Source organism: Callithrix jacchus, chromosome Y, assembly GCF_049354715.1.
Source record: "Callithrix jacchus isolate 240 chromosome Y, calJac240_pri, whole genome shotgun sequence".
Classification (NCBI taxonomy): Eukaryota; Metazoa; Chordata; class Mammalia; order Primates; family Cebidae; genus Callithrix; species Callithrix jacchus.
Window position 1 is genome coordinate 3,820,842 of NC_133525.1, and position 18,700 is coordinate 3,839,541.

Below are 18,700 nucleotides of genomic sequence, written 5' to 3' on the forward strand. Positions count from 1 at the left end.
TTTTGTTTGTTTTTCAATTTATGAAGTTTCTGTTGAACTGGAAGCCAAGATTCTTTCCGCAGTATTGTCTAGTTTACCAGTAAGTCTTCAAAGGTGTTCTTCTTTATTATTGTTTTGAATCTCTAGCATCTCTCTTTCCTTTACCTGTTTCTACTGTATGCTTTATCAGTTAAATTTCTTAGCATCTTAATTATAATTATCTAAAATTCCTAGCCTAATATTGATGACATATGTGTTATAATTGAGTCTGAGTCTGATGTTTGCTCTATCTTCTCCTGTGATTTTTGCCTTTTTGGTCATGTTTTTTTCAGGATGCTGTACCTAGTTACTTACTAGATGTATATTTATAAATATACACAGACACCCCTTATTAATGTTGTGGTAAGGTGTGGTGGGGAGGAGAAGCATTGCATTTGGGTTCAGCCTTTAGTGAGTCTGTGCCTCTGAACTGTCAGTGTCGAAAGTGTTTCTTAGATTTTTTTCCCATGTTGGTGCAGGACAGGATGGCAAGATTGGGAGATTTTTTTTCCCCCCTCAGTATTCACTGTGAGAAACTAGAGGGAAAACTTGGAAATCTATTTGTGTGCCCCGGTAACTGGGTCCCTGTTATGTATTTATTTATTTTTTTGAGATGGAGTTTCACTCTTATTACTCAGGCTGGAGTGCAATGGCGTGATCTCAGCTCACTGCAACCTCTGCCTCCTGGGTTCAAGCAATTCTCAAATGTGTCCATGCTGAACTGTAATTTGTAACTCACAGTTCAGATTTCCCTGTGACAGAACTGGTTCCTTCTGAGGATAGTGCTCGGGAGTGTTTGCTTTGGCCAGTCCTTATTTTCTGCATTGCTCTGTCATTTTACTTCCTTTGGGGCTGTTGGCCTGTGCTGTGCTCTCACTTCTCTAATGAATCTAACAAGAGCTGTGGATCTTTCAGGTTGTTTGGATTTTTGCTTTTGCTAGGATGGAGTGATGAATTCCAGCTTCCTGAATGCCCAATTGACAACCAGAAATCTTTATTTTTTGAATGGACAATACTGTATTTCTTCTTTACATGTTCATTATGTTTTGTTTGACATTTCAAATATTTTCAGATGGCAGTTCTAGAAGACAGTTTCTTCCCTCTCTTCAGAATTTGATTTTGTTTCTTATTGTACTCCACGTTTGATCTTTAAATGACTATTTAAAGTTTGTTTCCAGAGTCTGTATTTGCATGGCAAGGTGTCAGAGCACCAGCATGGGGAAGTGGTTGAGTCAACAGTTGATAAAACAGATTTACCAAAAACAATATAAGTTTGAAAAAGGAAAGTTTATTAGAAAGGAAGAATGTACAAAACGATGCAGCTGGGCATCTCAGAAGAAGACTGGATGCACGATGGTGGATTTTCCTTAGCATTTATGGACCTTAAAACGGAAGCTTAGGGTTGTAAAATTAGTTTCAGCATGGCATATCAGAGATTTGTAGAAATTTTAGTTACTTATAAAAGTTGAAAGAAGTGTGGAACCAGATGCTGACTTTAGATACTAAGGATACTTAGTTACTTCTGAATTCCCAGATAAACATTTTTCCCTCCAGATGGCCTCTTTTGACAGTCACCTTGCGGTCTTTGCTCCCTTCTGAATTCCTCAGATAAAGAGTTCTCCTGTTCCATGGTCACCAGGTGATTTTCACTCTCCTCTGTATTCTTTTTTGTGTATGTTTTGTATTCCTTTAGCTTGTGTTCAGCTAACACTAGATACAGATTTCTTTGCACACCTGGAGCCAAATATAAGAAGTGAAAGAGAAAGAAAAGGATAAAAATGAAAAGTAACTCCTGAAAAATGCTCACTCTTTGTAAATTGTCTGTTTGGTGTGAAACAACTCCAATACATAGATAGTTTACATATCTGCGTTTTCCTCCTTGTCCTGAGTAATCCTTGTCCTGAGTAATAGAAGACAAATCAGGTGAAGGTTAAATATTACAGCCTTCATCTTAGGTTTTTATTGAGCAAATGTGAATCTTTTTCTGAATATGAGTATGGTGTCCCATACTCATTGGCATATTGGGATATTCTAATTTCCCAAAGAATCTGTCTTCTAGCTTTTCCTGTCAAGCTCCACTCTTAGTGCAATGTTATGACTACTTTAAATCCTTGATGTTTTGGACAGTTTTGCTTGCTTAAAAAAAAATGTTGAAAATTCCTTTAAATTTAATAATCATTAATAAGAAATCTCCCAAATTTTTCAAATAAATATAAAAATATTTTCTTTTTTCACCTACTTATGATATAATGTTATTTGCTTTTTTAAAGTTTGAAATTTATTAAAAATTAAAATGTCTCAAGATGTTAGAATATGTAGTTTATATTAGGTCTTATAATCACACATCAATTTTTGTGATCATTGAAGAAATGATGTAGGAAATAAGTATCCTATTTCTTTTTTTTTTTTTTAATTTATTTAATATCTTCTTTAAGTTCTGGGATATATGTGCAGATCATACAGGTTTGTTACATAGATACACATGTGCCACGGTGATGGTTTGCTGAATCCATTGCCCCATCATCTACATGAGGTATTTCTCCTGAGGCTATCCCTCCCCAATCCCCGCAACCCCCAGACCTACCCTGTGATGTTCCCCTCCCTCTGTCCATCTGCACTCATTGTTCAACACACACTTTTGAGTGAGAACATGTGATGTGTGGTTTTCTGTTCTTATGTCAGTTAGCTGAGAATGATGGTTTCCAGTTTCATCCATGTCCCTGCAAAGGACATGAAATCATCCTTTTTTATGGTTGCATAGTATTCCATGGTGTATATGTGCCACATTTTCCTTGTCCAGTCTGTATTTGATGGACAATTTGGGTTGGTTCTAGGTCTTTGATATTTTGAACAGTGCCACAATAAACATACGTGTGTGTGTTTGTGTGCGTGTGTGTGTGTCTTTATAATAGAATGATTTATAATCTTTTGGGTATGTACCCAGTAAAGGGATTGCTGGGTCAAATTGTATTTTTATTTCTAGATCTTTGAGGAATGCCACACTGTCTTCCACAATGGCTGAACTAATTTATACTCCCATCAACAGTGTAAAAGTGTTCTTATTTCTCCACATCCTCTCCAGCATCTGTTGTCTCTGGATTTTTTAATGATCACCATTCTAATTGGCATGTGGTTTTAATTTGCATTTCTCTAATGACTGGTGATGATGAGCTTTTTTTCATTTGTTTGTTGGCTGCATAAATGTCTTCTTTTGAAAAATGTCTGTTCATATTCCCGGCCCATTTTTTGATGTTTTTTTTTCTTGTAAATTTGTTTAAGTTCTTTGTAGATTCTAGATAGTAGCCATTTGTCTATGGGTAGATGGCAAATTTTTTTTCCCATTCTGTTGGTTGCCAGTTCACTCTATTGATAGTTTCTTTTGCTGTGCAGAAGCTCTTAAGTTTAATTAAATTCCATCTGTCTATTTTGGCTTTTGTTGCTGGTTGCTTTTGGTGTTTTGCCCATGCCTATGTCCTGAATTGTATTGCCTAGGTTTTCTTGTAGAGTTTTTATGGTGTTAGGTCTCATGTTTAAATCTTTAATCCACCTAGAGTTAGTTTTTTGTGTAACATGTAAGGAAGGCATCCAGTTTCAGCTTTCTGCATATGGCTAGCCAGTTTTCCCAACAACATTTATTATTGTCAAAGATCAGATGGTTTTAGTTGTGGGGCATTCTTTCTCAGGCCTCTGTTCTGTTCAGCTGGTCTATATGTCAGTTTTAATAGCAGCAACCTGCTGTGTTTTGATTATAGTAGCCTAGTCATATAGTTTGAAGTCAGGTAGAATGATGCCACCAGCTTTGTTTTTTTGTTTCTGTTTGCATAGAATTGTCTTAGGTCTGTGGGCTCTTCTTTTGCTTCCATAGGAAGTTTAAGGTGTTTTTTTCCAATTCTATGAAGAGAGTCATTGGTAGCTTGATGGCAATAACATGGAATCTGTAAATTATGTTGGCACTATGGCCATTTTCACAATATTGATTCTTCATAACCATTAGCATGGAATGTTTTTCCTTCTGTTTATGTCCTCTCTCATTTCCTTGAGCAGTGATTTGCAGTTCTCCTTGAAGAGGTCCTTCACATCACTTGTGAATTGTATGCCTAGGTATTTGATTCCCTTTGTGGCAATTGTGAATGGAAGCTTCTCATGATTTGGCTCTCTGTTTGTCTCATATTGGTGCATAGGAATACTTGCGAGTTTGCACATTGATTTTGTATTCTGAGACTTTGCTGAAGTTGCTTTTATCAGCTTAAGGAGATTTTGGACTGAGATGAAGGGGTTTCCTAAATGTACAATCATGTCATCTGCAAACAGGAACAATTTTACTTCCTCTCTTCCTATTCAAATATGGTTTATTTCTTTCTCTTGCTTGAGGGCCCTAGCAAAAACTTCCAATATTATGTTGAATAGGAGTGGTGAGAGAGGGCATCCTTGTCTTATGCCAGTTTTCAAAGGGAATGCTTCTGGTATTTTTCCCATTCAGTATGATATTGGCTGTGGGTTTGTCATAAATGGCTCTTATTTTGAGATACAACCCATCGATACTTAGTTTATTGAGAGTTTTTAGCATAAAGGACTGTTGAATTTTGTTGAAGGCCTTCTCTGCATCTATTGAGATGATAATGTGGTTTTTGTCTTTGGTTCTGTTTATGTGATGTATTACGTTTATAGATTTGCTGATGTTGAACCAACCTTGCATTTCTAGGATGAAGCCGACTTGATTGTGATGGATAAGCTCTTTGATGTGCTGTTGGATTCAGTTTGCCAGTATTTTATTGAAGATTTTTGCATCAATGTCTATCATGGATATTGACCTGAAATTTTTATTTTATTAGTTGTATCTTTGCCAGGTTTTGGTATCAGGATGATGTTGGTCTCAGAAAATGTGTTAGGGAGGATTCCCTCCTTTTGTATTGCTTGGAATAGTTTCAGAAGGAATGGTACCAGCTCTTAGTTGTACCTCTGGTACAGTTCAGCTGTGAATCCATCTTGTCCTGGACTTTTTTTGGTTTTTAGGCTATTAATTGCCGCCTCAGCTTCAGACCTTTTTACTAAGTAGTCTATTCAGGAATTCAGCTTCTTCCTTGATTAGTCTTGGGAGGATTTATTCTTCTAGATTTACTCCCTTATTTGCACAGCAGTGTTTGTAGTAACCTCTGATAATAGTTTGTATTTCTGTGGGTTCACTGGTGATATCCCCTTTATCACTTTTTATTGTATCTATTCAATTCTTCTCTCCTTTCTTTTTTATTAGTCTGGCTAGTGGTCTTTCTATTTTGTTGATCTTTTCAAAAAACCAACACATGGATTTATTGACTTTTTTGAACGGTTTTCAATGTCTCTGTCTCTTTCAGTTCTACTTTGATCTTAGATATTTATTTCATGCCTTCTGCTAGCTTTTGAATTTGTTTGATCTTGCTGCTTTAGTTCTTTAATTGGACATTAACATGTCGATATATCTTTCCTTGCTTCTCTGGTGGACATTTGGTGCTAAAAATTTCCCTCTACACGTTGCTTTAAATATGTCCCAGAGAATTCTGGTATGTTGTGTTTCATTCCTATTTGTTTTGAAGAACATCTCTATTCCTGCCTTCATTTCATTATTTATCCATTAGTCATTCATGAACAGGTTATTTAGTTTGCAGTTTGTAGTTATTTAGTTTGTAGTTGTGCAGTTTTGAGTGAATTTCTTAATCCTGAGTTCTAATTTGATTGCACTGTGGTCCGAGAGACTGTTAGTTATGATTTCCCTTCTTTTACATTTGCTGAAGACTGTTTTACTTCCAATTATGTGGTCAGTTTTAGAACAGGTGCAACATGGTGCTGAGAAGAATGTATATTCTATGGTTTTGGGATTGAGAGTTCTGTAGATGTCTATTAGTTCTGCTTACTCCATATCTGAGTTCAAGTCCTGGATTCCTTGTTAATTTTCTGTCTCTTTGATCTGTTTAGATATTAAGAGTGAGGTGTTAAAGTATCCCACTATTATTATATGGGAGTCTCACTCTCTTTATAGATAGTTAAGAACTTGTTTATATATCTGAGGGCTCCTTTATTGGGTGCATATATGTTTAGGATAGTTAGCTCTTGTTGCATTGATCCCTTTACCATTATGTAATGCCCTTTTTTCTCTTGATCTTTATTGGTTTAAAGTCTTTTATCAGGCACTAGGATTATAAGCCCTGCTTTTTTTCCCTCTCCCTTTGCTTGGTCTTTCTCCATCACTTTATTTTGAGCCTATGTGTCTTTGTACGTGATATGGGTTTCCTGAATACTGCATACCAATGGGTCTTGAGTTTTTATCCAGTTTGCCAGTCTGTGTCTGGATTGGGGCATTTAGTCCATCTACATTTTAAGGTTAATATTTTTATGTGTGCTGGGCGCGGTGGCTCACGCCTGTAATCCCAGCACTTTGGGAGGCTGAGGCGGGTGGATCACGAGGTCAAGAGATCGAGACCATCCTGGTCAACATGGTGAAACCCCGTCTCTACTAAAAATACAAAAATTTAGCTGGGCGTGGTGGCGCGTGCCTGTAATCCCAGCTACTCAGGAGGCTGAGGCAGGAGAATTGCCTGAACCCAGGAGGCGGAGGTTGCGGTGAGCTGAGATCGTGCCATTGCACTCCAGCCTGGGTAACAAGAACAAAACTCTGTCTCAAAAAAAAAAAAAAAAAAATTTATGTGTTTATTTGATCCTGCCATTTTGTTGCTAGCTGTTGTATTTCAATGTGGTTTGTTCATTTTGTTGATGGTCTTTACAGTTTGGTATGTTTTTGCAGTGGCTGGTACTGGTTGTTACTTTCCATGTTTAGTGCTTCTTTCAGGAGGTCTTGTAGGGCAGGCCTTATAGTGGCTAAATCTCTTGGCAGTTGCTCATCCATAAAGAATTTTATTTCTCCTTCTCTTGAATTTAGTTAGGCTGGAAATGAAATCCTGGGTTGAAAATTCTTTTCTTTTAGGATGTTGAGTATTGGTCCCTGGCTTCTACCGTTTTTGCCGAGACATCATCTGTGAGTCCAATGGGCTTCCCTTTCTGGGTAACCCAACTTTTCTCTCTGGCTGCCCTTTGCTTTTTTTCCTTTATTTCAGTCCTGGTATATTGACAATCATGTGCCTTGGCATTGCTCTTCTTGAGAAATACCTTTGTCCTGTGTGTTCCGCATTTCCTGTATTTGAATATTGGCCTGCCTTTCTAGGTTGGGGAAGTTCTCTGAATAATATCCTGAAGAGTGTTTTCCAGCTTGGTTTCATTCTCCCCATCACTTTCAGATAAACCAATCAAATGTAGATTTTCTTTTCACATAACCCCTTATTTCTTGGAGGCTTTGTTCATTTCTCTTCGCTCTTTTTTCTCTAATCTTGCCTTCTTGCTTTATTTCATTGAGTTGATCTTCAATTTCTGGATATCCTTTCTTCTGCATGATTGATTTGGCTATGGAAACTTGTGTTTGCTTCACAAAGTTCTTGTGCTGTATTTTTCAGCTCCATCAAGTCGTTTTTGTTCTTCTCTATGCTGGTTACTGTAGTTAGCATTTCATCTAACCTTTGGTCAAGGATCTAGTTTCTTTGTATGGGCTTAGAAAATGCTCCTTTATCTTGGAGAAGTTTATACTCACCTTCTGAAGCCTGCTTCTGTGAATTTGTCAAACTCATTTTCCATTCAGTTTTGTTCCCTTGCTGGTAAGGGGTTGTGATTTCTTGGAGGATAAGGGGTGTTCTGGATTTTGGAAATTTCAGTCTTTTTGTGCTGGTTCCTTCTCATCTTCGTGGATTTACCTACCTTTGGTCTTTGAAGTTGTTGACTTCTACATGGGGTTTCGGAGTGGACACTCATTCTGTTGATGTTGAAGCTATTTCTTTTTGTTTGTTATTTTTCTTCCTAACAGTCAGGCCCCTCTGCTGCAGGTGTGCTAGAGTTTGCTGGAGGTCTACTCCAGACCCTGGTTGCCTGGAAATTACTTAGAGGGGATGCAGAACAGCAAAGATTGCTGCCTGCTCCTTCCTCTGGTTGCTTTGTTGCAAAAGGGCACCTACCTGATGTCAGCCAGAGCTTTTGACTCCCAGTTAGTATATAAGAGGATTAGGGAGCCACTTGAGGACGCAGCCTGCCACTTAACAGAGGTCAAGCACTGTTGTGGGGGATTCTCTGCTCTCTTCAGGGCTGTGGAGCAGTGGCATGTATGTCTGCTAAAAGCAGATCCCACAACTGATCCCTTTCCTAGGTTCTCTGTCCCAGGAAGGTGGGGGCTTTCTAAGTCCCTGACAGGCTGCTGGTTTTTTTTCCCTTCTTTTTATTTTTCAGAGATGTCTTGCCCAGCAAGAAGAAAATCTACTTGACAGTGTGCCTGCAGAGGCCTTGCTGAACTGCTGTGCTGGGCTGCACCCAGTTGCTGTGTAAATTTCCATGAGGCTTGTTTACACAAGCGATTTTGAAACTGCCTATGGGAGCCTCAGGAATGGCTTCTGATCTCCTCAACCCCCACCTCCATGCTCGAAAGTCCCAGGTCGAGCTCAAGACTGCTTTGCTGTCTACAAGAATTTCAAGTCAGTGAATCTTAGCTGACAGGTCTTCATGGGAGTGGCACCCACTAGGCTAGCTCACTTGTCTCCCTGGTTTCAGCCCTGTTTTTCAGGGGAATGAGCAGTTCTATCCCACTGGTGTTCTAGGCAACACTCAACTAAAACGGCACCCAGTCTTGTGCTGGAAATTTGGGATGCTGGCATAGTTGGTGCCAGAGGGAATCTTCTGGTCTTTGGAGTGTAGATCTGGGTGAGGCAATGTCCTACCTTGCTTTGGGTTACCTACCTTTGGCTGTTTGTAATCAGTCCCATTGAGATGAACCTGGTACCTCAGTTGTATTCTTGCTGGAACTACAAACTGGAACTATTGCTATTAAGCCATCTTGGTGGAAGTTGTCCCCTTTCCTCATTTCTTTTTTTTTTTTAATGTTTTATGGATGGATGAGCTCTTGGAGTTGCCTACTCTACCATTTTCTCTGCTGTCACTCCAGTCCTGCATTTTTGGTTGTGTTTTTTTTGAAATGTGTTCTCTCTCACCCAGGCTGGAGTGCAGACGCGTTATCTTGATACCCTGCAACCTCTGCCTCCCAGGTTCACGGTACTAGTGTGCCTCAGTCTCTCAAGTAGCTGGAATTACAGGCACCTGCCACAGTGCCCTGCTAATTTTTGTATTTTTAGTGGAGACAGGGTTTCTCTACTAAAAGAGAAACCTGACCAATATGGTCTACTAGACCATAGTGGCTAGCTGGTTTTGAACCCCTGACTTCAGGTGATTCTCCTGCCTCAACCTCCCAAAGTGCTGGGATTATAGGTGCGAGCCACTGCGCCCAGCCACATTTTTGTCTTTAAAATTATTAATATTAAGGCCAGGCAGGGTGGCTCATGCCTGTAATCCCAGCAATTATGGGAGTACAGGTGTGCAGATTACTTGAGTCCAGGAGGTCAAGCATGGCCAAACCCCGTTTTTTTATACAAAATTAGCTAGAGCTGCTGACACACATCTGTAGTCGCAACTTCTCGGGAAGCTGAGAAATGAGACTTGCTTGAAAAAAAAAATTTTTTTTTTGAGACGGAATCTGCCCTGTTACCCAGGCTGAAGTGCAATGCACAGTCTCAGCTCACTGTGGTTCAAGTCATTGTCCTGCCTCAGCCTCACAAGCAGTTGTGACTAAGGCGTGTGTGTTCCTGCATGCAGCTAATTTTTCTATTTTTCATAGAGAAAGGGTTTTGCCATGTTGGCCAGGCAGATCTCAAACTCCTGACCTCAAGTAACTTGTCTTCCTTGGGTTTTCAAAGTACTGGGATTACAAGGGGGAGCCACCACACCCAGCCAAAAAATTATTATGTTATTTGCTGTTTTTCTGTTCTCATACATTCAGTCTGTGTGTGTTAAGTTTGAAGTTCATAGTTTGTAAGTGGCATGTAGTGTGATTTTTTTTTTTTTAAACCCATGGCTGTGTTTACATCCTACATTGATAATTATTGACATGTTTGAGATTATGTGATTATTTTTTAAAATTTTATATTGACATATTGGTTGGATGTTTGAATATATCTATATATTTTTCTTTCCTTTATTTGATTATTTAGAATATATAGATGTAACTTCTAATTTCATCATTTTGCTACCTCAGTTGAAATTTGGACATGCCCTGTATCAATTTACTTCCCTTTTTACTTTCCTCACTTTAAAAATACTTTTATGTTATATTGGATACTTTTAAAAAGATAAATAAACATGGTTTTTTAAACTTACGTTGAAATCTTATTTTGGGTACCCATATGTCTGCTCTTTTTCTTATTTTTTTATTCTTTCTGATTCTCTAAGTTTCCTTTAATAATTTCTTTCTGAAGAATTCTGATTTCCATTATACTTTTTTTATGATAGGTTGGCTACCAACACATTACTTTATCTGAGAATATCTTTATTTTTCTTCATTCCTGACCTGCATTTTTTGCCAAATATTATTTATGTTGAAACACCTTTTCTTTCAGTAGTTGATTAATATACTCCTCTTGAGTTTATGATAAGAAATTTATATTTGTCATGGATTTTTGGGGTGGTTTATCCCATTGAGCTTTGATCAGCTTTTCTTTTTTTTTTCTTTTATTTTTTTGAGACAAAGTGTTGCTCTTGTTGCCTAGACTGGAGTGCAGTGGCACGATCTTGGCTTACTGCAACCTTCGTCTCCCAGGTTTCACCAGTTCTCCTGCCTCAGGCTGCCAGCTAGCTGAGATTACAAGCACATGGCCATCATGCCTAGCTTATTTTGTATTTTTAATAGAGGTGGGGTTACATCATGTTGGCCGTCTGGTCTAAACTCCTGACCTTAGTTGATCTACCCACCTTGGCTTCTTAAAGTGCTGATATTACAGGTGTGAGCCACCATGCCCGGCTTGCTCAGCCTTTTGAATATGTTTATTTCTGTCCTCAATTTGTGACATTTAGCCATAATTTTGCGGATTACTGTTTTTTGTCACGTTTTATTTGTATTCTTCGTATTCATGGATACTTATGTTATAAATGCTTGATATTTCATTATTGTTCCATAGATGCTCTTTTTTATATTTAATCTGGTGTTATTTGTTGTACAAATATAAATTCTGTTGCCAGGTCCTCAAGTTCATTGTAACTGAAGATTCTGTTCTCTTTTTGTTTCTGCTGTGCTACTGAGCTGTTCAGTGAGTTTTGCTATAGAATTTTTAAATTTTATATTTCAATTTCTTTCACTTTAAACATATTTTTCATTGAGATTTTTATCATTTTCATTTGTTTAAGGACTTTCAAGTGACTCTTGAAGCATTTTTGTGATGCAGATTCTGCCTGTACTCTTTTAGACTGTGATTCTAAAGGAAATTCCTTTGAAGGAGATTGGTGGTTATCCGTTATCCCTCCGCTTATTACTGAGGGTTCCTCAGGTTCCCACTCAAATGATGCTGTTTCACAGAAAGGTGATGCTTTCCATAGTCAAACTGACTGGTACTTCTTTGTATGGGGGAGGGTAGTCTCAGCATTATGAGGATGAATACACACTCAGAAAAGTACTTTTGAGTGTGTCATTTATTAAAGGGATCCACTAGGTTCTTCTTATACTTGAAGTGCTCTACTGTTTTGTATTTTCAGTGTTAAGAATGAGCCTGGTCATGCTATTCTTTTAAGGTGGGAAATGATAATACTGTTGCTACATTGGTCTAGACCTAGATTGCTTAACTAATTTACATATCTATTTCTGGTTTTCTAAATTGTCTTTCGGTTCTATCTCAGGTGACTCCCAGAGCTTGTTTAGTCAACTTATTTTGACAGTGTTGTCTGGTAATACAGTTGTGATAGGATTGTTTGTGCTTCCAAAAATTGGTATGAACATTACCATTTATGGACATTTATGCAGAAAAAATATAGATCTTTATCTCAGACTGTATGTACAAAGGAATTCAGAATGAATCACAGGTGTAAATTTAAAATTGCAAAGCATATAACTTTTAGGAGAAATACGTATGACCTTGTTTATGTTTAGATGTAACACTGTATACCATCCTTGTGAAAAAAAAACTTATATTTGTTAATTAGCATTAAAATATTTTGCTCTCAGGAACATACTGTTCAGAAATTGAAAAGATGAGCTATAGCTGGGAGAAAATATTTAGAACTCACATGTTGAATAAAGGGTTTTATACAATGTTACAAATAACTTGTAAAACCCAATGCTAGTAATAATAACAAAATATTTAAAATGGTGTAAATAGATGAAGAAAAACACATTGAAAAAGATACTCAGATTGCACCTAAACATGAAAAGATGTTACTACGGAAATGCACATTAAAATAAAAAATGAGTTAGTACTATTAGCTATACATCTATTAAAGTGTAGGCTGAGCATACAGTGGCTTACTCCTGTAATCTTAGCACTTTGGGAGGCCAAGTCGGGTGGACCACAAGGTCAAGAAATCAAGACCATCCTGGCCAACATGGTGAAACTCTGTCTCTACTAATTTGAAAATCAACATGCATGCCTATAGTCCCAGCTACTCCATAGGCTGAAGCAGGAGTATCACTTGAACCTGGGAGGCAAAGGTTGCAGTGAACCAAGATGTGGCATCATTGCACTCTAGTCTAGTGACAGAGCCAGACTCCAACCCCCCAAAAAATAGTCTAAAATTTTAAGAGCCTAACAGTATTATGTCTGGCAAGTATCCATTTGTTTTGTTAATGCTAATTGGAACAGCCATTTTGAAAGAAAGTTATAATACTAAATACAGACTTTACATATTCAAGTCCTCCTACACATGTTCCAAAATGACTTGAAAGTCTGTTTTCTTTAAAAATCTATTTATTAGTGTATATAGTAATTTCATTTTTAACTCCTGTATACTAGAAACTACCAAGATATATTTCACTAGGTGAGCTTGTAAAACTCTGCTAATACCTAATACATACTATTTAATATCATTACACATTTCAAAGGAATGAGCTGCATTCACCTACCAACAAATATGAATATTAAATACACAGTGATAAATAAAAGAAGCCACTACAAGAGACTCCATATTTGGTAAAGGCATTTTGTAAAACTAAAAACTGTAGGTAGAGTAATGAGATTAGATGTTTTTAGAGAGTTGAGAAGAAAAGGGTTCATTATTAGATGAAGCCCCCAAACTGTATTAGAATCATCAAATCATTTTGCATACTGCTGTATTGTTAGATATATGACAGTATCTTGGATACATTAGCTTACTTATTAATACAACAGGCATTTAACTTTAGAGCCTGAAGAATGAAACTTAAATGTATTAAAAAAAACCAAAAAACCCAGAAAACTGTGAGAAATTTTGGAACATATACTGTATCTAAATAAATTTTGTTACAAATATATCACATGATCTCTTGGAAGAGGGTAATAGAAATCTACTCATCTTTGGAAATGAAATTACATTTAAAGAAAATAAGAAAACAATTTGTGTCTAAGAATTGTGCTGTTAGTGGGGAAGGTGATTGTTAACGGCATAAAATTTAGAATTAAAAAATTGTAACATACAGGGATCCTACAAATAAGAAATAGAAAATAATAAAAACACTAGAAGAGGAGAAAAGAAATGAGAAAATGAAATAGGAAAATGATAAATTCTGCAAGTAAGAAAATGAGTCGTACTGGCAGCAGTTTTATTCCATGTTGTGGTAGGAGTCTACAAATCAACCATTGGGGGATGCTAGGATGAACTATGGGAAATGGATTATTGCTGGTGACAACCAATATGAACTCATGTTTTGATTAAGGTATTTTTATATAGATAGCTTATATGTAAATATATTTAAGCTTATCTGTAAATATATTTGTAGATATGTGTCTATATATAAATTAACTATAATATGCATATGTGTATATATTCTTACTCTCTCAGCCAAGATGAACTGCAACAGTGATGCTACAGTATTAGCAAGCACACCTAGTGCCCAGAACTTTGTTACTAACACTGTTATCTAGTAAAAGGAACTAATGCTCCTTGGAGAAATATCTGTTTCTAGGATTAGTGCTCAAGATGAGTCTTAAGTTCTGTTAACTCAGTGGGGGACACAATGTCATTTGGATGAAGATGTTTTTTAAATGTGTATGGTTATTCTTTATTTTAGTATTTTCAGTGGATAAATTTATGTGGCTTAAAATATATATAAAATGCTGAAAACAAAAGTCCTACTATTTCCTTCATCATAGCTCCCAAACTGCTTTGCTTTGCTTAAGTAGAACACTTTCACATACTAATTTCCCTAAAAATCTTCAGAATTTCAGAATTTTAGGGTATTGAGTATATAACACTGTATTTTATATTATTTTGTTTTGTTTTAAAGGCTAAGTGAAGTAAACCAGACAGAAAAGGGCAAATACTGTGATCTACCTGTATGAGATATCTAGAATAGACATATTTAACGATCTGAAATAAAGCTTGCCGGGGCTGAAGTCAATAGAGAATGTGGAGTTAATAAAGTAACATTTTTCTATTTCAGGGTGTAGCCATCATCACTTTATTTTCCAAAAGGTTTTAGAAATAGTGATGGTGGTTACACAAGACAGTGAAAGTACTTCAGTGGTACACTTGAAAACAATAAAATATGCTTTGAAAGGCTGATGAAAGAGGATTGTTTGAGGCCTGGAGGACTTTGAGACCAGTTTTGCTGATAAATAGATATGTATAGGTTTATATGTAAACCTTTTCCTAAGGCAACATACTGTACTAACTGTATTTTTTGTTTCTTTCTTTGTTTTCTAACTAGAGAAACATCCCATGACATTTACTATTTTTATCTTCCTTTTTTTTTTGAAAGATGGATCTTGGCCTAAATCAGTTCTCACCTCACCCACCTGAGGCATGTTTTATGTGCTTTTAAGTGTTTCATTTAGTAACATTAAATAACATTGACAGTATTGTGTAACCATTGCCACTGTTTGTTTCCATAGCTTTTTTATCATTTAAAATACAAAACCTGTAGTTACTAAGTCCTCATTTTTTTCTGACTTCTGCCCAAGGTATCCTTTGGTTTCTATCTTTGCATTTGTCTATGTGAGGATACCTGGCACATATGGATCGTACACTATTTGTCTTTTTGTGTCTCTTTTATTTTACTTAGTTTTGAGTCTTCAAGGGTCATTCACATTTTCAGAACTTATGTATTTTTGTGCCTGAATAATATTTTATTATACTTATTCATATTTATATTTTCGCTTATCCATTTATCTGTAGATGAACAGCTGAATTATTTTGATATTTGACAATTGTGAATTGTACTGCCATCTACAGTATTACAGAAAAATTACAGTAATGTTACAGAATAATACTGCTTGTACACAGAAGTGTACAAGTATTTATTTGAGTCTTTGTTTTCATTTAGCTATATATCTAGAGGAATTGGTGAGAAATATGATAATTTTGTTTAGTAAATTTTAAGGAATCACCAAGCTATTTTGCACAATAGTTGCACCATATACAGGGGTTCAGATTTTTCCATGTTCTTCATCTTGGTGATTGTGAAGTAATGTTTCATTAGTGTTTGATTTAGATTACCCTAGTGACTAATGGTTTTGAGCATCCTTTCATGTGCTTATTGGCAACATGGATAGCTTTTTGAAAAATGTCTATTCAAGTCCTTTGACCTTTTTCAAATTGGTTGTGAGGAGTTTTGTTGTCAAATAATAGGAGTTCATCATATATTGTGAACATTAATCTTTTTGCCAGATACATGATTTGAATATATTTTCTCCCACTTTGGGGTTTTCACTAGTTTGATGGTGTCTTTTGATGCACAGAAGTTTTAATTTTGAAAACATCCTGTTTTTCTTTTTGTTACCTATGTTACCATTGTCATGTTTAAAAAATCACTGTCAACTCCAAGATGTGAAGACATAATGCAGTTTTTTAAAAGAGTTTTATAATTCAGGTCTTACGTTAAGGGCTTTTTATTCATTTTCAGTTAATTCTTTATGTATAGTGTAAAAGGACCCAATTTCATTATTTTCAATGTGGATATTGAAATTTTCTATCACTGCTTGTTGAAAACAGTATTTTTAATTAACTTGTTTTGGCACCTCTGGTGAAAATCAGTTAGCCATTTGTGCAGGTAATTTATTTCTGAGCTCTCTTCTGTTGTTATGCCAATACCATATTGTTTCATTTACTTGTCATTTTATGGTCCATTTGAATGTTGAATGTGCAAATTCTTCAATTTTTCCAAGTTATTTGGCTTTTTATGGCCTTTTGCAATATGAGTTTTCGAATGAGTTTTTCTGGTTTTGCAAATCACTATGCAATTTGCATAGGGATTGATTGTTTAACATATGTAAACTACTTTGGAAAGTGCCGTCATTGAGAAAATATCAAGAATTTCAGTTCATGAACATAGGATGTCTCTTGCTTATTTGTGTCTTTTTAGCATTGTTTTGTAGTTTTCAATGTACAGATCTTTTGCCTTTGATACATTTATTCCTTTCCTTTTTTTCTTTTTAATACTCCTAATAGAATTGTTTTTTTAGTTCTTTTTCAAATTTAATTAGAAATTAATTAAAATTAAAAAGTTAATTGCTATTGCTAGTATACATTAATCTCTGTCATTTCCTATCCCCTCACAATTCCCCATTAAGTTACTTGATGGAGACTCATTCCAAGACTTCTTTTGTTACCTGAAAATTCAAATAGTACTAGACACTATATATACTATGGTTTTCATACTGATAAATCAAGTTAGCTATTAAGAAAGAAACTTCATGGCACATACAGTATGGGTATGCATATACAGTGCAGGTTCACTGGAAAAAGTGATGATTTATGTTGCCAGTGGCATGAATGCTGTACGATTTTATGATGCTACCCAGAGCAGCACATGGTTTAAAACTTATAAATTGTTTTATTTCTGGATTTTTAATGTAATGTTTTTGGACTTCATTTGCATTTGGGTAACTAAAACAATAGAAAGTGAAACTGCATGTAAGGAGGGACTAAAGAACAACTAATTTTGATTGTTGATTTTGCATCTGGAAACTTTGCTGACTTTACTCTGTGTGTGTGTGTCTTTTGTGTATGTGTAACAATTTTTTATGTAGATTATGTCATCTCAGGAAAATGAGCTTATTTGCCTTTCTGACTTGGATGCCTTTTATTTCTTTTTCTTATCTAATTGCTAATGCTAGAACTTTCATTACTAAGTTGAGTAGTAGTGTGATTTTGGTTTCTTCTGTAGTTCTTCTTTTTAGGGGAAAAGCTGTCAGTGTTTCACTGACATTTTTTGAGGATTCCTTCCTTCCTCCTTTCTTTTCTTCCCTTCCTCCTTCCTTCCGTCCCTCCACATGCCATGATGGTTTGCTACATCTATCCTCCTCCCTCTATCACCTACATTAGGTACTTCCCCTAATGTTATCCCTCCCCAATTCCCCCAATCCCTGCTATCCCTCCCTGAGAGGGGTTTCATATCTGACCTTTCTTACCTTGAAGATTATGAGTATCAGCCACTTTCTTATTGCATTGTTTAGCATGGTTTTGCTAAATATATTTCAGATTCAGTATTTATTTATTTATAATTTGGAGGAGTTGAGTTTAAATTTATGACTCTAATAATAATAGGTTTTAGTTGTATTAGTACTTTATGAGATAGAGCTGTGTGCAAATGGTTTTACTTAGAAATTGCCTGTAACTTTAAATATAAAAAATATTGTTACTTTATAACTATGAGAAATGTAATATCTTTAAAATTATAAATATCTCTAAAGAATATGTTCAAGAACTATATATTTTAAATTTTGATTTTTAATTTTGTACAGAGATTTGCTTATGTACTTTTTGTTAAGAGCAGTACTTTGTAAAGAATGTGGCACTTGATCTAACAAATTATTCTTCTCTTTGAAAGTATTTCTAGGTTAATAGTGTATTATCTGATAGAATACTTATGTAGCTTTATGAATGTTATTGAAATAATGTTAGAGGTTGCAAATTTTTCTTGTAGCATTTCAGATATAGTTTTTTTAATGTTGTAATATTTTAATTATACATTGTTATATTTAATGTTAGTTTTTTTAGGTGTAATCTGAAATATGGCTGTCCTGGGCCAAAGATATACTCAGTTAAAATATTAGCATTTTTTACTTTGTTACTTTTTTATGGTGCTATAAACTTCTTAATCATCATTATTTGTAAATCTTCATGTGCTAGCTATTTTAATTGTATTTCTTTATTTTTATTACATTTATAATTTTTACTACTCATTATTACGTATCACTTTATTATTTTTATTTTAGTTGCTATAAATATGGCCTTATATATATATTGTTAAAATCAAGAATATTTCTATTTAAATATTTGTTTTTCTCTAAATATTTTTTTCCTCTGCTCTTTAGAGGAAGTATCATTCTGCAAAGGAAGCATATGAACAACTTTTACAGACAGAAAACCTTCCTGCGCAAGTAAAAGCAACTGTATTGCAACAGTTAGGTACATGAAAACTTAACTTTTATTATATGTTACATTAATTTGAATAGATTTTCCTTTTGAGGTTCAGTTTTTTCCCTTTTGCTTAGATGTCCATTTTCATTTAGAAGTCTATGATTTAAGATTAAATGTGACATGTATTATTTTGAGGTAAAATTTTAAATGAATAATTCTATTACAGTAGTTCCCTGTTTTCTCAGAG

The 18,700-nt window shown here is 35.5% G+C and overlaps 1 protein-coding gene across 7 annotated transcripts in view; it reads left to right on the forward strand.

Annotated features, from left to right (window-relative positions):
• The window catches only part of LOC118150929 (histone demethylase UTY), a 213,369-nt gene that overhangs the window by 99,466 nt on the left and 95,203 nt on the right, over positions 1-18,700 (forward strand). For all 7 annotated transcript variants that reach the window (XM_035289914.3, XM_035289917.3, XM_035289916.3 and 4 more), the window contains one exon: positions 18,408-18,501. In XM_035289914.3, the coding sequence (XP_035145805.1) occupies positions 18,408-18,501 (94 nt within the window). The remainder of the gene's footprint in view (positions 1-18,407; positions 18,502-18,700) is intronic.